Here is a 27,415-nt window from a genome sequence, read left to right on the forward strand (position 1 = left end):
CTCGTCTCTGTTCTTCCCCATAGGTGACCGAGATCCTAGATTACTGGGGCGCGAACTCTGGCCCATTGACGTGGCGCCTCACTCCTGCTGAAGTACGCCAGGTGCTGGCTCTGCGCATAGACTTCCGCAGCGAGGACATCAAGAGGCTGCGCCTGTAGCTGCCAGGGTGACCCCACCTGGCCCATCACGCTTTGGGGCCCATTCCCTAAGTGGCCACAGCCCAGACTGTTCCACTGCTGGCAGCAGGGAAACAAGGCCCCGACGCAGTCCACTCTCTGTTCTCAGACCTGTCAGGGTGCTTTGGGAGACAGTCTCTCCCCACCAAGTGAGGTAGGTCCCCCTTGGCTCCTAATTAGGTGGGGAAGACAGGGCAGGCCAGTCTCCTGCACGGGTAGTCATTCTCTCGTTCTTGGACACTGCAGCAAACGGGCTGCCAGTCTTAAAGGACTTAGGTTTATCTAGGGACCTAAGGAATTAGGTTTATTCCGAGGAGAGGCTGTGATGCTTATGATCACCCTAAATAAAGATACTCCTTGAAGAGATGCCAGTGTGCTGTTGCCAGGAAGGGCTGGATGCTACAGAGCAAGACAGGTCCATCAGTTGCACTGAAATGTGAAGGCAAAAGCCTAAATCCTCAGCCTCCTCCCACACCCAGAGAGGCACATGGCCACCACCAGGACCCACATGATAACAGGTACCTCATCCAATCCCGGACCCTCATCCCATCTCTTGGGCCCTCAGCACCAGAAGTTGGATCATCCCAGGGGCAGTTTCCCACAGTGCCAGGGGAAGTGGGAATTGCTCCCAGCAGGAACAAAAAAGAACTTTATGAGGACAACCTTGAAGAGCAGAGTGAATTTATTCCAAGAAGATTGCAGTCCTGAGAACTCACGGCCCACAGGCACATGGCAGAGTTGCTGGTTAAGGCCACGATTAGCAGTGACTTGCTGCAGGACTGCACTGGCTCTCTGCCACAGACACGAGTGTGGACCCTCATCCCTGTTCCCACTCCCCCATTAAGTCAGCTTGGGAGTGAGTGTGGAACAGGAAGTCTCTACTCAGGCAAAAGCCTGACCTCTAAGGAAGGCCACAGGAAATGCCTCAAAGGGCCTCTTCAGGGTCGGCCTTACCAAGGGAACCCAGCCATCTGCCAAGGCTGGTTGTCATCCCCTTCTTCCAGGCCCTCATGGAGAGAGAGAAGGCCAAGGCCCAAGCTGGGCCATCAGATTTGTAAAGGTCACAGTGGACGCTGAACTTAGGACCTTCCTGTGTCCAGATGGAGCAGACACCAAGCCTAGGCCCCTGTCAACCAGGAGGTCACAGTCCTGTTCCCAAGCACCGTCTGTGCCTCACCAACTTTTAGAAAGGGCTGGGCCTGAGCTCAGGTTGGCTTCCTTTGGAAGCAGATTCACAAAGAAGTGGGTGAAGAGTAGAAGACTGAGCGCTCCCATGGGGGAAGGAAGGGAGGGCCTGCTATAGCTCCAGGCTTTCTCCTCTTGCAGAGGGACAAGCCTCATGAGAAGGGGCATCAGGCTGAGGTCTCAGTCCCCCAGCAGCTGCAGGCTCAGGCCCTGAGTGTCCACTTCTACCAGGTGGATGCTGTAGTTTCCGAGGCCCTAGGAGCAAAGGACAGGAGGTGCTAAGAGGGTCTGGGTGGGTTTTAGGCTTTCGGGAGGCTGGACTGTGGCTGCAGGGCCAAGGGGACTTACACCTGTAGCCGCTGGTTAGCTGGTGGGCCACAGGGAGGGCTCCTGTCCCGTGCCAGATACCATACCCCGACCACACCATACCTCAGTCTTGGCCAGCACAGCCTCCAGAGCCTCCTTTTGCCGCGGCTCCTTGGTCAATAGGTAGAGAAAGCCCCCGCCACCTGCCCCTGCCAGGCTCTGGCCATGCACGTGGGGGGCCAGGACATCCATCATATGCCGCACAGCCAAGGGCTCACAGCCTGGAGCCATGAGCTTCTTCTGCTCCCAGTATGATGTCAGGCACTGGCCCAGCAGAGGCAGGCTCCCTGGGGTGGGGGCAGAGAGGGGACTTGTGTGCCTGGGCCAGGATATTCACTCAGTGCCCCTCTGTAGACTGGATGGGGTGCCAAGAGGCACTTCTTAACCAGTGTCATAGCTAAGAACCTGGGTTCAGTACTCACTGGAAACAGGAGTGATAAAGCCCACCTCACGGGGTTGTTTGAGGACTAACGAGCACAGAGCAGTTGGCGTGGTACCCGGCACAGTGTTCACTGAACTGTGTAACCCGAATCAGCTCTGACTCCCTGGAACTCGGCTATGGAGCCAAGCCTCTTCCCCCATCTGCTTCCTGGTAGGTGGGGCTGGAGGCTTTCCCCAGGATGCAAGTATTGACCTGAGATGTGACTCCCACCTACGTGTGGGACCCTGCAGAGGACAGAGGCTTCACACCTAGGGCTGGTGCCAAGTCTGCAAAGGCCCCGGGCCTCAGACCCACAGGCAACAGGCACTCACTCCTGGTGCCTGAGCTCCGGGGAAGAAGCGCCTTACCTTGGCGGAAGGCTTCAGCACACTCCTCGGTGTGCCGCACCAGGTTGTGGGCATTCTGCACAACGGCAGGCAGCCGGGCATACCAGCTCCTCAGCACGTCCTACAGGTGGGGCAGGAGGGGTGCAGTGAGGCTCAGCTTAGCTGAGCCATCTCGCGTCCCTCCCTTCTGGGGCCAGGGCTCACCTGCAGCAGATTCCGGGCCAGACGGGTCTTGCCAGTGTACACCAGGAGCAGGTGGTCATTGAGCTTCTGGACAAAGCCCGCAGGCACAGTGATCTCTTCCACTTCCACCTTCAGCGGCAGCTGAGGCCGGGAGCGCCCCACCTTGATGCCAGGCATTAGGCCACCCACTTGGTCCTGCCAGCCACCTCCTGCGAGAGCCCGGGCCCCGTCACTGTTGGAGCCTATCTGGCCCAGCTTCCCTCTCCCAGTACAGGCTCCTGGCCTTGCATCCCTGGCAGGGACCAGTGTGGGAAGACAGCTTCCCCCCACAACTTCAGCTGGGCCAGGTGAGCTGTGCAGCTTCTGCCCCCGCCCTGGGAGCAAGTTGAACCCAGCAATGGAAGGGGCTTCATTCTGGAGCCAAGCTTAGAATGCACAAGGCCTGAGTTTTGTTGCAGACCTAATGTGTACTTGGAATTGGGGTAAACCACATCAAAGGATTAAGACCTTACACTAACCTTTCCCCCTGAGGAGGGATGACATAGGACTTTCCCTACACCTAACAGTCCCTGCACCCTGGCTTGCCTGATAAAGGGTGTTGATGGTGGAAATAAGCTTCTCAGCATTTCTTATCAAACTTAAAATAGCTTGTTCACATTTTGCTTTACTAATGAAAGGTACGGATCTCTTTTCTTCTTGCAGCTATATAAAAATGTCAAAACTTGAGATGATTCTGGGATAGGCCTTTGATATTTGGAGAAGGGTCTGCAAGGATTTCGAGTATAAAATGCAAATGGCAGGAGGCATCTGGAACTTTACAGCCAAAATGTGGTTAGCGTCAGGCCTGGAATGTCAAGAACTCCTTAATTGCACCCCTCTCCTTCGGAGCACGTAGCGTAGCTTGTAATTATACATTTATTGGAGTGGTTATTGATCCGTGTTTGTCTCCAATAGACTGTATAAGACTTTTGATGGCAGGGATGCTGTTTTTGCTCGTTTTATCCCCAGGGCCCAATACAGAGAGGGTATTCGATAAATAGTTGTCATTTGACCAAATGAGAGATATGAACAGTGTACCTCAAAAGAAAACTAAAAAAGCTTCCCCATCTGCCCCTTTTGCTAATGACTACCTATTATGGGATGTGAGTCATTACAATGAAAGGAGGGAGCTAGGCTACAAAGTGGCCAGAGAAGATACCATAATCAGGCATCTATACATCTTTGTGGCATTTTCCCTCCCAGAGTCATGCTGAAGATGAGGCCTGGCATCCTGAGGTGACCAGAGCACCCTAGAGCCAGACAAACCTCTGGCTGCTCTCCATTGTGCATGGATGCTAAGGGGCCACAGTGATGAGTAGGAGAAGCTAGTGACATTCTGTATGATCACAGCCATGGTGCTAGTGGTGACATTCTGTATGATCACAGCCATGCACTTGGTACCCCATCATGTGGTGGGGGAAGCGAGGGACAAGTGGCCCTAGCCCAAGAGAGAGGCACGGTGCTGAAGAACAGACTGAAGGTCCTGTCCCCTAATCCAAACCCAGCCCTGCCCTGAGGGACAGCCCTGGGTAGGAACAGAGACATGAGGAATACCTAACACACATGAAAGGTGCAGCACAGACTCTTAACACTTAGTAGGTGCTCCTACATCAAGTCCTTTGAGGTAGAAATATTTCATTTTGAAAACCACCAAAGGGAGAGTGTCAGAGTGATAAGAGGGAAGTTCTAACCATTGTAAGGAGCAGCACAGCTCTGTCTGCAGGTCCAGGGAAGCCCCTGGAGGCCCCTGAAAAAGTTCCAGTGACCTCCCTCTGCCCTGGGGCAGGCCATACCTGTGGTAAGCACCTGCTCCAGATGCAGCACTGCGTGGATCAGGGCCTCCATGCCCACCGCCCGGCCTGCGGCCCGCTGCAAGGCGGCCAGGGCAGCCCCCGCCAGGATGCTGCTGGTGCCTGCAGGGCACAGAGGAGAGTACCAGCCATGAAACAGCTCTGCCCAGCCCAATCCTGCCCCACCCCCTCCCTCTCCACTGGGCAGAGGCTGGGGAGAGGATTGGAGGCAAAGCTGAAAGGGGGAACGGAGTCAGTGAGCAGCAGGGAGACAGGGCCTGCTCACCAAGGCCAGAGCCATGGGGCAGCTCGGACCAGGTATGCAGCTCAAAGCCGCCCCCAAAGGTACACAGCAGCTGCTCACTCAGCGAGAGCTTGGAGTGGACACTCACGATCCCCGCACAGATGAAGGCCGCCTTCAACAGCGCCCCTGTGGAGTGAGCAGCATCCGGCAAGGAATTTGGTCTCCAGGGGTGGAAACAGACACCCCACCCATCTCAGCCTGGCCTGGGGCTCATCTAGGGGATAAAAGCCCAGCAGCGGTGCAGACCCCATCCCCAAGCCACAAAAGGTCCTCTGGGCTCCATAACACCAGCAAATGTGCCAGCTCTACCTCCTGTGCCTGGGCAGCGTAACGTCAGGGCTCCTCCACCAGACTGGCTCGCCCTCAGGCCAGGCACCCATGGCCTGCAGGGTCTCTCGGGTTCTGCCCCCGTCCCCCAGCTGGCTAGGTGTGCCATCCCCACCTGTGCAATTCACAGGTGCCCTGACCTGGGGCATGGGGCTGGCAGTAATCCTGCAGGTCATCCAGGCTCCCGCATACTATCTTCGTGGCCATCTCGTCCTGCCGAGGTCCCAATGCCAGCCACAGCTCGGGCTCTGGGATGCAGCGAGCCCTGGCCCCAATGGGCCGGCGGCCATTCACTCGCACAGCCAGGCCCAGCACTGCCCCACCAAGCTCATAGGCAAGGGGTGGCGTGTCACTCCAGCCCCCTGTGGCAATTGAACAAGACCAAGCTGGTCACAGGGGCTGCCAGCTCAGTTCTGGGGTGGCTACCCTCACCCCTACCGCCCCCCCAAGGGGCTCACCAGAGAAGTCCACTCGAGCCGGGCACTCAGCCACCACCCACTGCCCAGGTGCTGGCAGCTCTACCGGCACCGAGGAGACAAAGTGCTGGGCTGACATCACAGCCTGGCGGATCAGGATCTGCCCAGCCCCCTCGTAGTGGCGGGCAGCTCGTACTAGTAAGGCTGGTCTGCCAGGAGGGAACAGAGAGATGGTGGCATGGAGCCCCAAGCTGGGGGCGGGCTGCTTGGGTTTGGGGACTGACTGCCCTAGGTGACCTGAGGACACTCCACCTCTCTCTGGGTTTCCACCTCCAAGGACGGCAGGGGGCTACTCCAAGGGTTTTGACATCATTAGCACCCACCTGCTCAGCCACTTGTCCCGCTCCTCGGCAAGCGCCGCCACGCCCCGCGCCAGGTCTCCACACTCCAGGTACGAGAAGGGCCGCACCCACTCAGGGTTGGCAGCTGGCCCACTCCGTAAGCCTCCTTGGCCCTCTGCCATGCAGCCCAGGACATCCGCCACACAGGCCAGTGCCCGGGCTGCCACGCCAGGATCTCCCACACCAGCTGCCACTGAGGGACCAGGAGTCAGTAGTAGCTGGGGAGGAGGCCCGCCCTCAATGCCCCCTGCCCTCAAGCACCCCAGACCTCTTCACTTTTGCCCAAGATGTATCCTTGCCTGGGAATGCTCCCCACTCTTCTGCCTGGCAAAGTTCTCATCCCACCAGCCCCAGCCCAGACATGCCTCTGTACCCCCCACCCAGTATGCCCTTAATGAGTAAGAGCTCAGGCTTGGGGGGCAAACCACCTGGGTTCAGTCTCAGCCCCCCACCAACCAGCTGTGTGGCCATGAGTGAATAACTGAAATGGGGAATGAGGCAGTCCCTGTGAGGCTAAGGCTGAGTCCCCACAGAATGCCTGGGTCCCATGCAGGGCGGGCCACATCCCCCGGGCTGTGCTGGAGCTCTTCACCCACATCCAGCCCCCACCCCCACCCCCGCACAGAACGTGCAGCCTTTGCCGATGCTCACAGGACCCAGAGGCTCAGCCCCAGGCCTCCGCCTCTCACCAAACTCCCCACTAACAGGGATGGAGCTTCCCAGAAACCTAAAAGTTAAGTCCATTTGTGTCTTTCCCCTGCTTTAAAGTCTCATGACTCCCTAGTACCCTCAGGTCGATGACCTAGAGGGCAGACAGGGCAGGTGATGCTGGGTCTGGCTTCCCAGCATGGGTGCCCAGCACACTCACCCTGGTCCAGGGTGGCCATCAGGGGCCCAGGACAGCCCTCGCGCACAGCAGCCTGGATCAGCGGGCGCAGGCTGAGGTCCTGTCGGGCCTCCAGCACGTGCCGCGCCTTATGCAGGGCCTGGCGGAAGAACAGGTGCCGGCGGGAGGCCAGTGTGGCAGCCCGATCCAGGCACGGCTGCAGCTGCTCCCATGACAGACGCCAGGAGGCTCGCCAAGTCCGCAGGGCCTTGCTCCCAGCCTCCTGGGGGTCCAGCATCCACAGCATGTCCTGGGGCCCCAGGGCCCTCGAGGGGTGGAGCACGGGAAAGAGACGGGCATTGAGAAGGCAGCACTCAATGGGGGGCATGTCTGGGTCCCACAGGTCCCAGTCCCTGATGTGGGGAGAAAGAAGACACATGAGCAGGAGGAAAGCAAGTGCTCCTGCCTGGTCACCAAGACCTGACCACCTGTCAGCTGGGGGTTGGCTCGTTCATGGGGACAGGACGAACTCCAGAGGCCGCACAAGCAGGCCATTCAGGGAGGGAGGCCCAGCTGCCCTGCCTCCTTCCCCAGGCCATTGAACAAAATCCCAAAGCCTGAGCACGGCCAGGAATTTGGAGTTGCCCAGGGAGAAGAAGCTAGGGAAAATCAGGCTGCTCGAAACTACCCCAGGGGACTTCCCTGGTGGCACAGTGGTTAGGAATCCGCCTGCCAGCACAGGGGACACTGGTTCGAGCCCTGGTCCAGGAAGATCCCACATGCCGTGGAGCAACTAAGCCCACGAGCCACAACTACTGAGCCTGCGTGCCACAACTACTGAAGCCCGTGTGCCTGTAGCCCATGCTCCACAACAAGAGAAGCCACTGCAGTGAGAAGCCCGCGCACCGCAACAAAGAGTAGCCCCTGCTCACCGCAACTAGAGAAAGCCCGCCCGCAGCAATGAAGACCCAACGCAGCCAAAAATAAATGAAATAAATTGAAAAAAAAAAAAATGACCCCAGACTGCAGGGATGGTGGGAAGTGGGGCAGGATGAGCAGAATGAGCCTCCAAGCAGCTACCACCCTGGCTGCCGAGGCCCACAGAGGCCCGTGGGGCCACCAACCCTACCGAATGCCTGTCTTCTGGAAGAACTGACTCCAAGACATGTTGAGATACGTTCCTGTCCCCTGTCTCTGGGGAAAGAGAAGGAAGCAGTCAGGGCTGCAGGGGCCACAGGAAGGGGTTAAGGGCAATAAGGCCAGAGGACCAGAATCTGCTCAAGAGGGGACAGGAAAAGAGACAGGGGCACTTAGGCAAGCAAGTTCTGAAACAGCATCAAGTCCTGGAGCTTCCACATTCCAGCCCGGGTGCCTGGAACCTGGAGCAGAATCCTGGCGCCTGACCCTCCATAACTGGCTCTGCAGCCCAAGGCGGGTCACCTCCCTCTCTGAACCTCAGTCTCCGGCCTGAAAAATGGGGATAAGAATCCCCACCCAGCCTGCGTCAGAGCAGCTGAGGAGGGAGGTAAAGGCCTGTTGAGACTCTACTGGCTACACTCTCCTCACTGCCTATCCCTCAGGTGAGCGCTCAGCGAGCCCTGCAATGAAGCCGCGCTAGGACCCCCGGTGCTCCCCAAAGCCTAAAGAATGGGGGCGAGGGGAGGCAGGTGAGCACCTACTTCCCAGCTGTCGAGACGGCCAACGAGGGTGAAGGCCCGGCTGCGGGCGCCGTGCAGCTGCACATGGTGTCCCTGCAGGACGAGGTCGTGCAGCTCCAAGCCGTGCAGTGCCTCGGACTGGGCCACGTCCAGGCCACTCACGAAGCAGCCAGTGCCGATGTGAATGGGGCCCTGGCAGGAAAGCAGGCAGGCGTCCTGCGTGGGCAGGGGAACCCCAAGCACGCCCACAAAACACACAGGACCCTGGCTCCCGTACCCTTGCCCTCCCTCTGCCTGCCCTCTCAGGCCTCACCCGCAGGTGGCAGTGCTGCAGGACACTCCCAGGACCCAGCTGGACGGGGCCCTCCAGCAGGCAGCTGACCACAGAGCTCCCGGCCCCCAGTAGCTGCCGCTCCTGTGAAGCCAGGGAGAAAGCTGTGAGGGCCCGGGGCGGGGGCTGCCCCAATTCTCCTCCACAGCCAGGGCCAGAATTCCTGCTGCTCCCTGCGCCTGTCGGCCAGCCAGATCCCTCTCGATATCTCCCTGGCCACAGCCTCAGGCTGACTCCCATCCCATCTTTATTTCTGCTGCTCCCCCAGGAGCACACTCTCCCTGCCTTCTCCTCCAAAGCAAATCTGCACCCAGTAGCGGAGGTCCCACCAGATGACAGCTCCCCCAGAAAACCTCTCCCACCTGTCCAGCTACCCCTACCCCTGCCACCCTGAGGGCCACCTATGAACTCTACCTGCCCCATCACCATGAATTTGCCTGAATCCCCAAGCAAACCCTTCAGAAAGGGTGTGTGGGGGGGAATCTTCTCTAGCTGCTCACTCAGACTTGGATGTAGAATCCTGACTTGGCCACTTACTGGCTCTGTGGTCTTAGGCAAGTAACTTAACCTCTCTGAGCCTCCAGTGACTCACGTGCAAAATGGGGATAATAACACCTACACGCATAGATAATCTGTCCCAAGAGTGAGCTATTCCCTCCCCTCCCTGCATCCCCCCCATTCCTATCTGTCTTCAGGTACCCCGTAGGCCCCTCTGCTGGCCTTACCTCCAGGCAGGTCTTACCTCCACCTGGGAGTGCACGACCTGGGCCCCAGGAGCCCCCGGGAATGTGAGACTGTGCAGGAACTCACTGGCTGAGTTGGTCATGTAGTTGTAGCTGCCGTCAGGGACATATGCTGTAAAGATACAAGTACTGACCCCAACACCCTGCATGTTGCAGCTCTGACACCAGGCTGGGCCTCCCACCAGAAGACACATCTTCATCAGGGCCTGGGAGGGCAAGCATGGAAATGAGCCCGCTGTGCCAGTGGGGAAGCTGAGATCCAGAGAGGCTCAGCAACCTGCCCAAAGTCACACAGCTAGAAAGTAGAAAGACCAGGACTGGAGCCCAAGAATGAGACAAAGGAAGAAGAGGAGAGTTACCTCAGCAGGGGACTCGGAACTGGGAGAGGGTAATTGTCCAGTCCATGCACTCACTAGGCCTGCCTGGTCCAGGAGCCTGGGGCCAGGCAGGTGGGGTGGGAGCCTCATTCTGGGGGCCTTCACTCCCATGGCCTCCCCACCCCGGAGAGCAAGAGGCAGTACCCACCCACTGTGAGGGGCTGGTCGCGAAGCTCCCTCCACAGCTCAGCCCGGGCTCCATGCCGATAACCTGCCATGTCCGCGTCACCTTGCCCCATCTCTGGGGGCTGCCCCACCAGGAAGTCCTCCCTTCTCACGTTCCGGGCCATGCAGAGCAGGATGTCAAAAAATAGAGATAGCTGGGACAAGGGTGGGAAGCACTGCTATTAGTGGGTTCCTAGGCTGAGCTGGGGCGGTTCCGTCTCTAGAGACGCTAACATAGAGAGGGGAAACGACTGGCCTGAGGTCACACAGCCAGGCTGCCAGTGTCAGTGCCTCGTGCCCAGGCCAGGACCTGCCAGTCCCCAATCCCAGTCACCTGGACAGGCCGGGCTCCAGAGTCCAAGCCCATGTAGGTGCAGGCGTCCAGAGGCGGGCTCACATGGGTGGCCAGGAGGTGCTCAGCAGTTTCCACAGAGAAGAAGACAAGCCCAGAAACCTGGAGGGGCCCCCACAAGGGTCAGGTGGGAGACCCTGGGGCCAGCCTTGTGCCTGAGTTGGGGAGGGCCATGTGCAGATGGGCCAAGCAAGGCTGACTGCCACACTGGAAAGGATCATTCATCTTCTGGGCCACTCCAGCACCCAGACTCCAGGCTTACTGGAGGCAGCTCCACCAAGGGCCCCTCAGCAGGCAACTTCTAGGACCCCCCTCAATTTTCAGGTCTCCTCCCAAACCCAGTTCTCCATCTTCCCTATAGTCTAGTCCCAGGCTCTTATCCACCACTCGTACCTTTGTCCTTCATTCTAGAAGGATCCCCTGAGTCTGGTTCCAGCCTTTCTCATTTGGGACAAGACCCTGAATTCCAAGGCTACCCCCTCCTCAGATTTTGGCTTCACCTGCTCCCCTGAATACCAGTTCCAGATCTTCCTCAGATTCTGGTTCTAGCCTTCCCCAGAAGGAGTGGGGCTCTGCCCTGGCAGCCATACCAGTGGCACCCGCCCATCAGGCCTGACGCATCGTTGTATCTCTGCCTCGGTGCCTTGGTAATAAATGTCCAAAACAAAGCCCTACGTGGGAGCAGAAAACAGAGTTAGGGAAGGGAGCAACAGAGGATTACGAAAGAGGGCATGCAAGGGTGTTCTCCAGATATAAACCCAGGATGCAAGTCTGACAGGCCCCAGCATACTCCTGGGGATACAAGTGCCTGAGACCTCCCCCACCCTCACAGCAGAGGGCAGGCTTCAAATGTCTCCACAGCCCCAAGCCTGGGCACAGAGCCTGGCACGGGATCAGGGGCAATTCATGTTTGGTAAAAGACTGAGCACAAGAGCTACTGCCATGGGGCGAAACTCCTCCAGATCCAGACCATGCCAGAAAGTCCAGGACGAGGCTGCCCAGAGCACAGGACCAGGAGGCCATCCCAGGATGACTCAGCTGCCCACGCTGCTGCCCCAGGGGCACTACCTGGGAGTCCGTGAGGTAAACACCATGGTTCCGGGCATAGGCCGTGCTCCCCGGAAGGGCGATCACTCTGGCTCCCCGGAAGCCGTCCCAGCTGATCCCTGCAGGTGGGGGAGTCAGGAGGCTCTCCAGGGACCCCAACCCAAGGAATGGGGGAATCCCTTCCAGGAGGAGGGCAGGGGCATCCAGGCACCTCTAAAGAAAATATGGTTTCCAAAGCCAAATGGACATTCCTCTGGGAGAATGACAACACCTCACCCCCAAAGTTTGTCCACAGAGCCCTTTGGGGCAAAGGGGGCAGGGCTGGGTATCTCCACTCTACGGACAGGCAGACTGGCCCAGCAGGGGAAGCCCTGCCTCCTGGTCTAAGCTCCATCCTTCAAACCTTAGAGCTGCCCTTGTGAACAGGGCAGCAGGCCAGGCCCAGAGACGGGGTGGGTGAGGAGAGGCAGAGCCACGTTGGCTGTGGCTAGGGAAGGCAGTCCCAAGCCTTCTCAGGCTCACCTGGGTTTGGAGGAACAGACAGCAGCATGTCAGTGCTGCAAACCCACACGCCTGGCGGGGAGCCTGGGCCCAGCTGTGGGGAGAGAGAATGAAGCTGGTGGCCGGGCCCAGCCCTTCCTCTGCTCCCACACAGCACAGCCTCGGCCTGTTCCAGGGAGACTCGGGCTGCTGAGGTAACAGGGGCCTCCCTATATCCATGGCGCCGATGCCAGCCCTCCCGCCTACTTCCTGAGGCCGTACCTCCCCGCAGTGTGGCCAACGCTAACATCCTGAAGCTCTAACTAACTCCAGGCACCCGAAGCCATTGTTCCTGGCATCCCCTGTCTGAGTCAGCACAGACTATGGCTGGTGGCTCAGCAGGACAAGGCCCCATGGCAGCTGCCTGTCTCACCCGATGGCTCATGATGTCCAGCAAGCAGTCCAAGTTGCAGACCACGGCCTCCACAGGGGCCTGGGGGTTCTCCACAGGGAGGCAGGTGAAGGCCCGGCCACAGTCATCGAAGGGGAAGTCTCGGCCCTGGGGCGGGAGCAGGCACAGGCAGAAGAGCTTGAGGCAGAGAGCCTGGACAGAAAGCCATCAAGCTAGAGGACTTTTACAGAGTGTGTTCTCATGTGATTTTTTAAATTACATGATTATGGTAAAAAATTAGCAAATGCAGATACACAGAAAGAAAAACAATCCCTCAGGGATAATAACCGTTGCCCTCATTTTGAGGTTATGCCCTTTCATATACCTCATATGCATACTTTTTTTTTTTTACAAAAATGAAAAAGACGGAGACAACAGAACTTCACACACACACACACACACACACACACACACACACGAGTACAAGTCAAACTGGAGAAAGATTGGGAACCATATCAATGTCAATATCCTGGCTGTAATTATACTATAGTTTTGGAAAATATGACCATTGGCGAGATCTGGGCAAAGTTTACAGAGGCTTCCCTCTGGATTATTTCTTAAATGTGGATCTACAATGATCTCAATCAAACTTTCAATTAAAAAGGCTGAGATCATTCTAAACAAACTTGTGCGGCTGGCCTTTTTCACTGAACAATGAAAATATATTCACCGATGCTCACAGGGAGCCAGGCCAGGCCCCAATTTAAGCATTTGATGGGTCATCTCAGCACATCCACATGAAGTAGGAACTGCTGCCATCCTCATTTTACTGATGAGGAAACTGAGGCCTAGAAACAGTCAAGTGACTTGCCCCAGGTCACAGAGCTGGTCAATGCACAGGTCGGTGCAGAGAGTTAAATGGACCTTTCTATCATTGTCTAATATTCCACCAGGAGGATATGCTGTTTATATTTAACCGGTTCCCTATTTTGGACACCTGGATTAATTGTATTTCTGATTCTTCAGGATTTGCACAATGCACACTGGCACACAAAGGCAGAAGACCCCTAAAGTCCCATGCAACCCCGAGGACTGACCATCCTTCTGCATGGCCCCTGCCCAGCATTCTACTGACCATGTGCAGGATGAGGATCCAGGCCGAGTGCAGAACATCTGATGTGACCACCTATCAAAAGCGGAAGAGCACTGTTCACAGAGGTCTGGGCGGATGTCACCCTCTTGTGCAGGGAGAGACCCCAGCACAAGTCCACACAAGAACCAAAGGGGGGACTTCCCTGGTGGCGCAGTGGTTAAGAATCTGCCTGCCAATGAAGGGGGACACGGGTTCAATCCCTGGTCTGGGAAGATCCCACATGCCACGGAGCAACTAAGCCCGTGCACCACAACTACTGAGCCCGTGCGTCACAACTATTGAAGCCCACGCGCCTAGAGCCCGTGCTCTGCAACAAGAGAAGCCACTGCAATGAGAAGCACGCACACTGCAACAAAGAGTAGCCCCCGCTTGTTGCAACTAGAGAAAGCCCGTGCGCAGCAACGAAGACCCAACGCAGCCAAAAATAAATAAATAAAATTAATTAATTTTTAAAAAAAAAGAACCAAAGGAACAACCAGCAAGGTCAAGACCAATGGCCACAGGCAGGCACGAGGCAGCCCTGGCCACTCCTGGATAAGGAAGCACAGCAGCTTTCCAGTTGGGCCACTCCCCTGTCCCCTGTTTTTACGGAAGGCTGCAGGCGAGAACGTGGGGCTGGCTGGCGGGTGACTCGCAGTAAGTCAGCTTCATGGCAACCACACAGTGGTCCCCTCCCCTGTGGGTGCCACCCCCACTGCCAGAGCGTGTCCATGCCTGTGACCACCCTCACTGCCTGTGCCAGGGTGCCATGCAGGCAAGGTGACCTCGTGAAGTGGCTGGGTGTGTGTGGGACGTGGGCCCACGCTCTACGCACCGGGGGCCACGGCACCTGAGTTCCAGCAAACCACTGCTATGTGGGAAGGAGCGTCCAGGGTAGCAAGAGGAGATTTCTCAAGGGAAGCCAGAAAGCCTAACTCCTAGATACTGGCTCTGACTTTCTAAAACCACTACAAAGGCCGCCCCTGCCTTCTGCCCTCACCTGGACGAGTCTGCTCAATCTACAGACGCAAAAACTGATGCCAAACCAGAACTGGGTGGGAAAATGGAGCCCGAAGAGCTGGGGACCCCGGAAAGGCTCTGTTTGAAGCCCCCATCCCTGCTGCGCCCAAGGGGGCACTTGAGGAGCACTCACAGTGAAGCCCGCACGGGCACTCAGGTGCTCAGCAACCACCAGCAGGGCGTTGAGGGTGGCTCCTCCACTGCCCACATGAACCTCAGGGTCTTCCACGGCCAACAGCAGCGTCCTGGTGGGGATCTGCTCTCGCTTCTGCCGTATCTCCAGCTCTGCGGTCAGAACATGACTGGGACCTGTCCCCCAGCCTCTTCACCCCGGTCCCAAGCACCTCAAGCAAACCTCCTGACAGCCATTATTTAATCTTCTTTGACTTAGCAGCTTTTCATCTAGTAGCTCATCAGATCTTTGCCCAACTCAGTGAGGTAAGTACAATTACTCCCATTGCACAGATGAGAAAACCGAGTCTCAGTGAAGTGACCTATGTCGGAGGTCACGTGGCTAGGAAGAAGCAGAATCTGGGTTTGAACCCGGGTCTGCCCAGCTCCTGGGGCTGTAGGGGTATGTGACAAGGAAAGGGGAGAGGGTTCCACATTAGGGGCAGAGTGGAGAGGGAGATCAACTACCTCTCTGGAAGACCTCGACGCTGTCCTTGTACTGGCATGTCAGGATGATGACCGTCCAATCAACCCCCTTCGGCTGCTCCATTCTGGCCAAAGTTGAGGGGCTTCCAGGGCAGAGATACGGGTATATGTGAATTTTTTTAAAATTATCATACCCTAAAATTGATTTCTTTGGTTATAAGTAGTTTTATGCATTTTAATACATGTATAGATTCTTGTGGTTACTACCACCATCTGCATCTTAAAAAGCTCCCACATGCTAACCCTTTACAGTCACACCCTCCTCCATCCCTCACCCCTGACAACCAGCCATCTGTTCTCCAAAGCTATAGTTGGAATGTAATCTTTTGAGATTGGCTTCTTTCACTCAACATAATGCCTCTGAGATTCATCCCAGTTGGCTATGCATATCCATAGTTCTTTCTCTTTTTTTGCCAAGCAGTATTCCGTCTCATAGACATCGCACAGTCTGTTTCTCCACCCACCCACTAAAGGACACCTGGGCTGCTTCCAGGTTTTGGTAATCATGAATGGAGCTGCTATAAGCATTCGTGTGCAGATTTAGCGTGAGCATAAGACTTCATCTCTCCAGGCGGACACCGAGGTGTGGGATTGCTGGGTCACGTGATGAGGGTACCTTTGACTTCATCTATCTGGGAGCATGACATTTCCTCAGGAGAGGAAGTAAGGGGAGCGGGGTGGGGTTGACAGGGGGTCCCACCTTAAAACAAGGGGCTGCCCTTTCTGTACCGCAGGCCCCTCATCATCCAATCATTGGCACTGAGCTGCAGGGAGGGAGGCTCTAACTTCTAGGCTCCCGAGGCTGAGGGCAATTCCCCGGAAAAGAGGGAAGCTCTGGGAGAGGTGTACCAGTTTGTTCAAGCGCAGCATGCTAACAGCACCCACTACAGGGACCTCAGAGGGGACCTCCCCTCCCAGAGGCTCCAAGCCAGAAGGGGGCTGCAACCCCACCTGTCAGCCATCTTCCTCCAGGGCACTCTGAGCAAGTGAGGGGAAGGTGAAGCCAAAGCTATGGCTTCACCCACTCCTCTCCCCCAACACTCCTTTCCTACCGGATAAGAAACCAATCTGACTGTAGAGGCCCTGGCCTCCCCAAGACCTCTGTGGACGAGTCCCTAGGAGTGCGCTGGCATCTACCTCTGGCAGGGTCCCAGTTGCTGTCCCATGCAGCAGCCCACCCCCACCTCTTCCCCCCAGCCCCCAAAGCTCAGTGTGGGGAGGGCCGGTGGAGTGAGCTGCATGCCACCCCAGAGGTGCCCTGAGCACACGTCCGTCTGCAGTCAACCCTCACCCCAGCCGGAGCCAACAGGAAACCTGAACCTCAGTAACGGTTCCTTCCTATGCCAGACTCTGCTGCCACCAAGCCTATGGTTAAGGCTGACAGACACGGCCACTTAGCAACGCTCATACTCCCACGAGCTTTCAGGGAAAGCTCCACCACTAACAAAAATTGCTCTGTTCCCTGTTCAGCTCAGGAGGGAAATCCAGAGGGGAAACCTGAGCTAGAGATCTTGGCCAGGCATCTGAGGTCAAAGGCATTCCCCAGGTTACCCATCTGGCCTTCTCAGTTAACGGGGTGGCTGGGGATTCCAGACTGGCCACCAACTCCCTGTGTGATCTTCGGCACCCCTAACCCTCTCTGGCCTCCTGTGGTAGGGAGTGTAACGGATAGATGCCCCCATCTTGTTCGCATGGAGGCCATGCTTCCCACCAACCAATGACATGAAACAGACAGACCCACTGCTACAAGACGGGAATCCTCTGACAGGCACTCTTGGCTCCAGAACTCCCCATCAACCCAACAGAAACTGTCTTACAACCGCACTGCAGTCTGAGAGCTTTCTACCCATACCTCCTTTCTTCCTTCCGGTGCTGTCACAGGAAGCAGAACTGAAAACTGACAGCTCTCCCTGCTTCCTCCAGCTCCCTCCCCTTCTTCCCTCCCCCAATAAATCTCTTGCAAGTCTAATCCCATCTTGTTCTCTGCTTCTCTGAGGAGCTAAACCATCATGGGAGTATATCATCTTCCTCTTGGGACTGCCAAAGGAAAAATTACTGTAAGAACCTCTAAAGTCTGGGAAGTACTTTCTTTATCCTTAAAGATGAAGAAACTGAGGCACAGAGAGATTAAGTGACTTGACCAAGGTCACACAGCTAGCAAGTGGTAGAGCCAAATTTGAACCCAGACACCTTTTTTCCAGAGTCCATTCTCTTAACCCCTACACTGAATCTACTTTGTAGGATGGAAAAAAGAACAGACGTACTAAATATATGTAAAGTGCCCAATGCAATGTGACAATGAAATAGGGATGGCATCAATGATAACAGCCACTAGAAGTGAGCTCATCCACCCATTCTGACCCATAGTTAAGGCACTATGATTTTTCATCTTCACAACACCACTGCCAGGTAAGTATTCTGTCCACTTTACAAATGCTAGTTGATGCTGCATCCGTGACTGGGACCTGGGTGTCTCAGATTCTTATTTAGGTGATGGTGATAATGATGTTTGATCCCAAGCAAACGTGCTAAAAGAGAGCAAGGAAGAAATGCCCCAAGGAGAGTCCAAAGGTCTGAGCCCGGTCTTGGCATAGTGACTGAGAGTCACGAGCAGATGACAGGTCACAGGCAGAGGAGGGAGGACGGCATGATCTGGACTGTACTCTACTAGAAACTGGAGCAGAGGAATAGTCCTGGGCTGGGAATCAACCCCCAGAGGCTGTCCCCAACTCTCCCTCTTCCTGTGTGATCCTGAGCAGGTTACTTAACCTCTCTGAGCCTCAGTTCCCTAATTGAAAACTGGGGCCAAGATACCAACCTCCTAGGATGGTTGCATTAAATAAACATAAAAATATGTGGCACACAGCAGGAGCTCAATGAATGGTAGTTCTCTCCAATGAGGAAAAGCAACAGGAGAGTTCGACTTGACCCTGAAGCAGGTTGGAGCGAAGGCACTGATATATTCTCTGGGTCAAAGATGCCCCTATAGAAGAAAAAAATCAGGGAAGGCCTGGGAAAATCAACCAAGGCTAAGTAGCATGCCTTGCCCGATCAGACTAAAGGGTATTATGAGAACAGAACACAAAAGGTGGAACAGTACTGGTGGCATAGGGAGTGTCTTCTTCAGGCACCACGCCAGAGACACGTTGAAGTATCAGCTCATGTGACCCACTCAACAGCCCTATGAATTGAATTTTACCACACCTACGTTATATTTAAGGAAATTGTAGCATAAAGAGATGAAATAGCCTGCCCAAGGACATAAACAGCTTTTACAGGCAGGTCAGGTGTATCCAACTCCAAGATTCTTGTTCTTACCCACCCTGTAGAAACAAGACATCTCTCCTGGAGTCTTTAACCTCTGTCATACCTGACATTTGTACAGAAACCTTAGATAATACAGGCCTCTATCCAATATTCTGCACACTTCCAACAGAACTTTATCTACTGAGGCCAAGTTGAAATAGTTCTTAATGTCCTCAGCCACACGCTGCCTAAAATTAGGATAGGGAAGGGAAGCCAGGGACAGAATAAAATAGTAAGGCCTCTTCATATTCGCTTTTTGAAGAGAAGTGGGGCAGGGATTGTGCATTTTAAGGGGAAAAAGTAGCCCCACGGAGGAATCTGATTTGTCTTCTGGGAAGCGAAAAAAGGCAGAAGGAAGGTGATTGGGAGTAAAATTACATTGCAAATTACACAAACGTCATATAATTGAGATTTGTGTATAATGACGAGCCCCGATGGGGTAAACGGAGGCAGGAAAAGCGACCTCAAAGGAAAAATCACCAGCGCCAGCATCCAGAGGCCCACCTGCCTATGGTCCCTGTCCCGGGCGTCCCCAAGTCCCGGAGCTCCTGTAGAAAGACCCAGGCCAACGGGTTGAAGGACCCGCAGACGCCCCTTGGAGCAAGTGGGCGCCCGGGGGCTGCTGCAGAGTTCCCCGACGCTCTTCCCTATCAGGAACCAGGCAGCCAGTGGCCCGGCTCAGTCCTGCGGGTCCAAGAGTGTAGGAGGGAGGCGGAGAAACGGCGCAGAACAGTGGTGGTACCGTACCGGTATACGCGCGGTCTGATATTCGTGCCTCCGCCGGCTCTCGGCACAGCAGGATCTTGAACGCGGGGCTGTGCGTGCCTTCGCGGCGCACCCTGGGAAATGTAGTTTCAGCCCTCCTCTCGCCCTGGCGTGTCCTCCCCAAAAGCCCAGCTCGGAGCTATCGCCTGAGCCAGCGGAGATAGTCAGGGCAGCGCTTTCCTAAAGGGCAGTGCTTTCCTAAAGAGCAGTGATTCTTCCCTTCGAGAAGTGAGGTGAGGGGAGAAGGCGGCTCCGCTGGGCAGCAAAACTACAACTCCCAGAGGGACCAGTGCGTTGTAAAGACAAAACTCGTTTTCTGAGACTCGGGGTTCCAGGTTTGTGTTTTGTTCGTTTGTTTAACCCCCTGGCGGGGGGCGTGGTGCCGCCGCGTTTCCCCGAAGAGGAACAAATCAAACCCGGAGGAAAAACCCCCACAGGTGTTCGAGCGTAAGCGACTACCGTTGGATTGGCAATTGGCCATGCTTTCGCGGGTTCATTATGTGGATCCTTCCGGTAGAAACTTTTCAACTCTGTAGTGGGAAAAAGATCTGTGGCTTTTTTGGAAAAGTTATGAATGGCAGCATTGTTCGTAATAGCGGAAAACTGGAAACTCTCTCTCCGGGGTACTGGGAAAATAAACTAGGCACATCCATGCAATGGAATACTATGCAGCAGTTAGAAATAATGAGCTAGATCTACATGTTCAATAGGGAAAAGTGTTCAAGACACTTTGTTAAAGAACATTATGTATGAGAATCTACTCATGTCAAAAATAATGTATGCGGACATATAGTACGTGTGGATAGGAACCGGACTGGAAGGAGCACCCTCTGAGGTGGAGACTGCCAGGGATGGGGATAGGCAGGGAGAACTTGAGCTTTATTTGTATTGTTTGAATTTTTCTTATGAGAATATACTTGCCAAATCTTGTGTCCTTAATAGGGAGCCTGCGGGGCCCAAGCGGTCAGTCTCAGAGAAGATGAGGGATTCTGCTCTAACTCTGTGTAACCTTGGCCAGTCACTTGGCTATTCTGCCTCCTTGTCTTTATCTGTAAAATGGGGTAATAATAGTGTCAAATGCCTAAGATTCTTATGAGGATAAGATAAATAAATTCTTGACTCCATAGTAAATTCTCCAAAAATATTAACCATTATTATGATGATTGTTGTTATTCCCATTCGGACTCCTTAAAGCTGGATCAATGGTTTGTTCACTATTGTATCCTCAGTCACTAGAACGTGCCGAGGACATTGTAGGTGGTTAAAACAATTTGGATTTGTGTTGTTTGTTTTTTTGTTTTTCTGGGTTTTTTTGGCCACACCACATGGCTTGCGGGATCCTAGTTCCCCAGCTAGGGATCAACCCTGGACCTTGGGTCCTCGGCAGTGAAAGCGTGGAGTCCTAACCACTCTCCCACCAGGGAATTCCGAACAATTTGTTGAATGAAGGAATGAAAAAAGAGCAGTCCCCTACTCAGCTCCTACTACCCCGCCTCCTCCCCCAAATCTCTCTCCTTCTCTCAGTCTTCTCCCACTAGAGTCATCCCCCCTCTTCACTTGGCCCAGGTCTCATCCTCCTTCCCCCACTTCAGCACCTGCTCTCTTCTACTGTGAACCCAGCAGGCCTCCAGGGAAGAGATGAGCTGCCTCCCACTGCTGCTCTTCTCAGCAACGCAGATCCCCGCTCTGCAGTGAAGTGGAAGGCAGGGATGCCTGCAGCCGCAGCGTGGCGGGGGCTCAAGGAAAACAGCTCCGAGGAGCTCAGAGGCCAAGGGCCTCCTAGGGCGGGCATGCTGGCCACGTAGGGAGCGGCTCCAAGGCCACTAGCAAAGATACTCACAGAAGGCTTTTTTTTTTTTTTTTTTGCGGTACGCGGGCCTCTCACTGTTGTGGCCTCTCCCGTTGCGGAGCACAGGCTCCGGATGCGCAGGCTCAGCGGCCATGGCTCACGGGCCCAGCCGCTCCGCAGCATGTAGGACCTTCCCGGACCAGGGCACGAACCCATGTCCCCTGCATCGGCAGACAGACTCTCAACCACTGCGCCACCAGGGAAGCCCCAGAAGGCTTTTTAATAAGATAAAGCCCTCAGCAGCAGACACAAAAGCATGTAGCTCTCCACCCCACGGTCTGGGGTAGACAGAGCCATGAAAAAACATTCTGATGCTATAATATAGAGTACATTCTAGTAGTTAAATACAGGGTTTGGAATCAGACAACTCCTCCCCAGTTCTCATCACTTTCTGACAGTGTGAGCAAGCCACTCAAATTCTTTGAGCTCAGCTTTCTTCCTCAGTAAGAACACAACAGTATTTGCCTCACCAGGTTGTTGGGAGGATTCATTGAGCCAATGCATATAAAGGGTCTGGCACGGAGTAGGCATCCAACTTCCTTATTAAACAATCATTCTGCCAAAATGTAAGAGTGCAAGTCTGGAAGGCTTCTTGGAGGAAGTACAATCTGCAGGACCCTGCATGAGATATGAGGCTGCTGGTAGCAGGAAATCCCTCTGGGAGCCAGGACTACCCACAGGGATATCTTAGGTTGAGTTCCCTAGATGCCTTAGGTTGAGTTCTCAGAGCCTGAGAAAGGGATTCTTGTGCAAATGACCTCTTAGGGCAGTGAGGGAGGCAGGATAGGGCAGGGGAAGAAGCCAAGCAAAGATGTCGGTTCAGCTAAGTCTAGCCTCAGTCTGATCCTCTGGGGAGCTCTGGAGCATAAAATACATCACAAGGTTTATCCCTCTTAGAAGCAAGGGAGCTGGACTTTTTACCCCACATCAGTCATTCGTGGGCTGTGGGCAGGCCAAGGGGAGGTAGGGAAAGGAGGGCATCTCCAGACAAAGCAGCTCACAGGGACTGATACCAGTTCTTCAGAGAAGGGTGCATCTATGAGACATTAGCAACCAGCACTCACAACAGCAGGGGAATGGGTGCAACCATCCCTGTAAAGGTATATAACCAAGAGTATTTACTGCCAGGGGACTGGCAAAGAGATGGGAACTGGATGAAGAAAATGGAGAGAGGATATTAAATTCTCCTACTGGGTCTTCCAAGGAGAAATTGAAGCAGCTGATATGTTTTTGTTTGTTTGCTTTTTTTTTTTTTTTTTTTTTTGCGGTACACGGGCCCCTCACTGTTGTGGCCCCTCCCGCTGCAGAGCACAGGCTCCGGACGCGCAGGTTCAGCGGCCACGGCTCACGGGCCCAGCCGCCCCGCAGCATGCGGGATCTTCCCGGACCGGGACACGAACCCGTGTCCCCTGCATCAGCAGGTGGACTCTCAACCACTGCGCCACCGGGGAAGCCCTGTTTGTTTGCTTTTATTTTTTGCCGTACCACACAGCTTGCAAGATATTAGGGATCCCACAGGGGTCGAACCTGTGCCCCCTGCAGTGGAAGTGCAGAGTCCTAACCACTGGACCGCCAGGGAAGTCCCTGGTACGGTTTTATAAATTTATTAATTTATTTATTTTGGCTGTGTTGGGTCATTGCTGTGCGCGGGCTTTCTCTGGTTGCGCCGAGCGGGGGCTACTCTTCGTCGTGGTGTGCGGGCTTCTCATTGCCGTGGCTTCTCTTGTTGCGGAGCACGGGCTCTAGGCGCACGGGCTTCAGTAGTTGCAGAGCGTGGGCTCACTAGTTGTGGTTTGCAGGCTCTAGAGCGCAGGCTCAGTAGTTGTGGGGCACGGGCTTAGTTGCTCCGCGGCATGTGGGATCTTCCCGGACCAGGGCACGAACCCGTGGCCCCTGCATTGTTAGGCAGATCCTTAACCACTGCACCACCAGGGAAGTCCCCTGGTATGGTTTTAAATAACTAAAACCCAGACCTGATAGGATTACCAAATAGTTAACCCTTTCTGGAGAGCTAATAAGTGTACTTTATAATTAAGTGGCCCATCTTCTCCAATGCCTGATTTGCCTTTGCCAAATATCTTATGCAGTATGTTTCAAAAGGTGCTGCTATAGGATGTTAACAAGTGTTGCTGTAAAGGAGGTACAGATCCATTAAACAAAGGTAGAAAGTTTTATTTTCTTCCCACAACTGTTAAACTAATATACTGGATGAACAAAAACAATGGAATATTATTCAGCCATAAAAAGAATGAAATACTAATACATACTGCAACATGGATGAGTTTTGAAAACATTATGTAAAATGAAAGCACTCAAGCACAAATAACTACATATTGTATGATTCCATTTATATGAAATGTCTGGAATAGTTAAATCCATAGAGACAGAAAACAGATTAATGGTTGCCAGGGACTGGTGGGAAGAATGGGGGGTGATCGCTTAATGGGTACAGAGTTTTCTCTTGGGATGATAAAAATGTTTTGGAACTAGATAGAGGTACTGGTTACAAAACATTGTGAATGTACTAAATACGCTGAATTGTATGCTTTAAAATGGTTAATTTTATGTTATGTGAATTTCACCTCAATTTAAAAAAACAATCAGGACAAGCTCAGTATGCTTGTTGCTAATGGGGTGTCACTGTTCTCAGGCCTTCTCAGTGGACACAGCTAAGGAAAAAAATAACTATATGCATGGGGAACCTCTAGGCTAACCTATAAAGCATTTCACAAACAGGTTAGGGAATCCTTTTTTGCGAGCATCTCACAGGACGTATAATGTAGAAGGCTGACCCAGCGCATGGAATGTTGGTGGAAATGTTTTTGTTTGTTTGGGGTTTTTGTTTGTTTGTTTTGGGGGGATGACTTTTGGTTTTGGTCAAGCCGCTGGGCATGCAGTATCTTAGCTCCCCAACCAGGGAACGAACCCGAGCCCCCTGCAGTGGAAGCATGGAATCTTAACCACTGGACCACCAGGGAAGTCCTATGACTCCTGTTTTAATCAGCACTCTTCTTCTGCCTTTTTGTATAACTTTGGAGAAACTGTTTCTCTGAGCTGGGACTTACTTTATACACTAGACCAATGGTCTCCATTGATATAATTGAAAGGACTGTAAAAAAAGTTTAACACTTTTAAAGTCTGTCAGAGTGCTTTACTAGGTTTCAAGCTCCAAGAAGATAGGGTCTAAGTCTTCTATATCAGTAATTTTCACAGTGCCAGCCAGTGGGCTTTCCACATAGGCACACACATAGGAATAGGTAGTACACACATAGGAATAGGTAGTACACATTCTATGGAAGACCGTGGACCAAGCACTTTACCTCCCTGAGCTATCTGCCAATTTAGTTCTGCCAGAGGCTAAGAAATAATTAATTTAATCAACATTTCTGGAAGGTCTGTTTGGACCTACAAAAGCCGGTCCTCTGCTCTCCAATAGTCTGTTATCTAGTGAAGTAATGATAACAAAAGACACCATCAGTTGAAGCTTCCCCAGTTCCATTCTTTTAATCTTTAATCTGGATCATCAACATTTAGATCATTTTTAATCTTTGCTCTTACAATGCTATAACAGATATCCATCTCTATATGCAACTAAGAACATGTGCGGATAGGATATCTTCCTAGAACTTACTAGGTCAAATTGTGTGTGCATGTGCAATTCGAAGATATTACCAAGTCTCTTTTCGTAGAGGCTATATGGATTTCCAGCCACATTGGCAGTGGCTGGAGAATCCTTGTTCCCCACACACTTGCCAAGATAGTATCACGCTTTTTGATCTTTGCCAATCTGATAGGTGAAAAATGATATCTCAGTGTGGTTTTAGTTTGCATTTCTTTTATTAAGAGTGAAGGTCTGAGAAAATAAGTGTTGGTTAGAATGTGGAGAAATTGGAACACTTGTGTACTGTTGGTGGGAATGTAAAATGGTACAGCCGCTGTGGAAAACATTACGGTGGCTCCTCAAAAAAGTTAGAGACAGAATTATCATATGATCCAGGAATTTCACTTTTGGAATATATCCAAAAGAATTGAAAACAGGAACTCAAAGAGATATTTGTAAACCCATGTTCATAGCATCATTGTTCACAATAGCCAAAAGATGGAAGCAACCCAAGTGTCCATCAATGGATGAATGGATAAAATGTGATATATACCTACAATAGAATATTATTCAGCCTAAAAAAAGAAGGAAATCCTGACACATGCCACAACATGGATGAACACTGAGAACATTATGCTAAGTGAAATAAGCCAGACACAAAAGGACAAATATTGTCTTCATACTTACATGCCTTGATAGTCAAATTCATAGAGACAGAAACTAGACTGCTGGTTGTCAGAGGCTGGGAGGAGAGGAAAATGTGGGGAGTTATCCTTTAATGGTACGTAGTTTCAGTTTGGGAAAACCAAAAAGTTCTGAAGATAAATGGTAGTGTTTGTTGTACAACAATGTGAATGTACTTAGTGTCACGGAACTGTACACTTAAAAATGGTTAAGATGGGGCTTCCCTGGGGCGCAGTGGTTGAGAGTCCGCCTGCCGATGCAGGGGACACGGGTTCGTGCCCCGGTCCGGGAAGATCCCACATGCCGCAGAGCGGCTGGGCCCGTGAGCCATGGCAGCTGAGCCTGCGCTTCCAGAGCCTGTGCTCCGCAACGGGAGAGGCCAGAGCGGTGAGAGGCCCGCGTACCGCAAAAAAAAAAAAAAAAAAAAAGGTTAAGATGGTAAGTTTTATGTGTATTTTAGCACAATTTTTTAAAAAAGAGTGAAGCGGACTTCCCTGGTGGTCCAGTGGTCAAGACTATGCACTTCCACTGTAGGGGGCACAGGTACCAGGGAAACTAAGATCTTGCATGCCACGAGGTGTGGCCAAAAACAACAAAACATAAAAAAGAGTGAAGCTTTGCATCTTTTCATGTCACAGCCATTTGTGTTTCCTTCTCTGTGAACTGTCCGTTTTTATTCTTTTCACATTTCCTGTTGTTCCTTGGTCATCTTCTTACTGATTTACAGAGCACTTTGTATTAGCCTTTTACCCTGATATAAATTGCAAAATTTTCATCCATTTTCCTATTGACTTGGTTTTTGTTGTTGTTTTTTTTAAAATAAACTTATTTATTTATTTATTTTTGGCTGTGTTGGGTCTTCGTTGCTGCATACAGGCTTTCTCGAGTTGCGGTGAGCAGGGGCTACTCTTCGTTGCCGTGTGCAGGCTTCTCATTGCGAGGCTTCTCTTGTTGCGGAGCATGAGCTCTAGGCGCTCAGGCCTCAGTGGTTGTGGCTCGCAGGCTGTAGTTGTGGCACACGGGCTTAGTTGCTCCACGGGATGTGGCATCTTCGCGGACCAGGGCTTGAACCCGTGTCCCCTGAATTGGCAAGCAGATTCTTAACCACTGCACCACCAGGGAAGCCCTTGTTGTGGTTTTGGTTTTTAGCTAGGTATGAGGTAGAGATCTGACTAAACTTTTAAAAACCGTTTTATAAATTATAAATTAGGAGTTTGGGATCAACATATACACACTACTGTATATAAAATAGGTAAACAACAAGGACCTACTATGTAACACAGGGAACTATACTCAATATCTTGTAATAACCTATAATGGAAAAGAATCTGAAAAAGAATACATATATATCCATAACAGAATCACTTTGCTGTACAGTTGAAACTAACACAACACAGAACTGTGTACCTTGCTCTGGATCACACAGGCCATTAGGGTGGGAGCTGCCAAATGGGTCAAACAGACAGCCAGGGAGGGAGGGAGCCAGCTCTACTTTGCACCTTGCTACTTAGTAGCTGTCTGCCTCCAAAGCCCGGTGCTCACATCCACCATGTTCACTTCCTGTTCCACTGCTTTCCTTGCTCTGGATGCTCACCAGCAAAGGTAGGCTTTTAAGAGAATGAGGCAAATTCAAGTGCTACCGAGGGGTGATGTTCACCGGTGGCTGTGCGGCTGAGGCGTTGGGAAGAACCTTGTGGAAGAAGGAAAACTCAAGGTAGACTATGGAGAGTCAGGCAGAATTTGGATGGGTGGAGAGGATAGGAAAACACAACCGGCAAGGGAAAATGGGTAAAAACCGATGTGACATGTAACTGGGAGGTAGTCAGGGTGATGATGGGGCTTCCTGTTGGAGTTGAGGGATAAAGAGGGTCTGTCTGTCTTGCCCATGAAAGGACATCTTAATTCTGCCTGGGTAATCTGCTAACAGAGCTTTGGGAGATGGATGTAAATTCAAAAAGGCTAATTACCTTCTGCCTGTGAGGGAATGTTGCCATTGCATGTGACTCAGATACAGAGGCAAAGCCCTTACAGGAAGGGCCTGGCAGCTGGTTTTAGGGGCAGAGCATGGGGTTGCAT

The 27,415-nt window shown here is 52.9% G+C and overlaps 2 protein-coding genes across 4 annotated transcripts in view; one reads left to right on the plus strand and one right to left on the minus strand.

Annotated features, from left to right (window-relative positions):
• The window catches only part of COG4 (component of oligomeric golgi complex 4), a 30,098-nt gene extending 26,869 nt beyond the window's left edge, over positions 1–3,229 (plus strand). Inside the window, exon 18 of one of the 3 annotated variants that reach the window (XM_030863394.3) lies at positions 24–3,229. In XM_030863394.3, coding sequence (XP_030719254.1) covers positions 24–158 — 135 coding nt within the window. In that variant the 3' untranslated portion in view covers positions 159–3,229. The remainder of the gene's footprint in view (positions 1–23) is intronic. The other 2 variants (XM_060288337.2, XM_030863393.3) reach the window with 2 other exon arrangements.
• FCSK (fucose kinase) lies at positions 841–19,225 on the minus strand. Its single transcript, XM_030863376.2, has 25 exons — positions 18,945–19,225; positions 17,953–18,117; positions 15,117–15,217; positions 14,611–14,762; positions 13,461–13,511; positions 12,368–12,493; positions 11,977–12,049; positions 11,476–11,573; positions 10,998–11,078; positions 10,390–10,509; positions 10,039–10,210; positions 9,513–9,625; positions 8,753–8,854; positions 8,461–8,631; positions 7,911–7,975; positions 6,824–7,194; positions 5,938–6,148; positions 5,597–5,763; positions 5,279–5,500; positions 4,794–4,937; positions 4,511–4,630; positions 2,700–2,887; positions 2,517–2,616; positions 1,791–2,014; positions 841–1,616 (listed from the first exon to the last, which is right to left on the minus strand). The coding sequence occupies exons 3-25, from the start codon at positions 15,196–15,198 to the stop codon at positions 1,542–1,544; spliced, it is 3,228 nt and encodes a 1,075-aa protein (XP_030719236.2). The 5' UTR covers positions 15,199–15,217; positions 17,953–18,117; positions 18,945–19,225; the 3' UTR covers positions 841–1,541.
• Positions 19,226–27,415: the final 8,190 nt, after the last annotated feature.

The sequence above is a fragment of the Globicephala melas genome, chromosome 19 (genome assembly GCF_963455315.2).
Source record: "Globicephala melas chromosome 19, mGloMel1.2, whole genome shotgun sequence".
Classification (NCBI taxonomy): Eukaryota; Metazoa; Chordata; class Mammalia; order Artiodactyla; family Delphinidae; genus Globicephala; species Globicephala melas.

Excerpts from the sequence above, each read along its gene's own strand:
- FCSK (XM_030863376.2), bottom strand. The coding sequence starts at position 15,198 with ATGGAGCAGCCGAAGGGGGTTGATTGGACGGTCATCATCCTGACATGC. Across the intron at positions 2,617-2,699 it reads TGGCCCGGAATCTGCTGCAG|GACGTGCTGAGGAGCTGGTA; the intron begins GTGAGCCCTGGC and ends CCCCACCTGTAG. Across the intron at positions 1,617-1,790 it reads CTGTGCTGGCCAAGACTGAG|GGCCTCGGAAACTACAGCAT; the intron begins GTATGGTGTGGT and ends CTTTGCTCCTAG.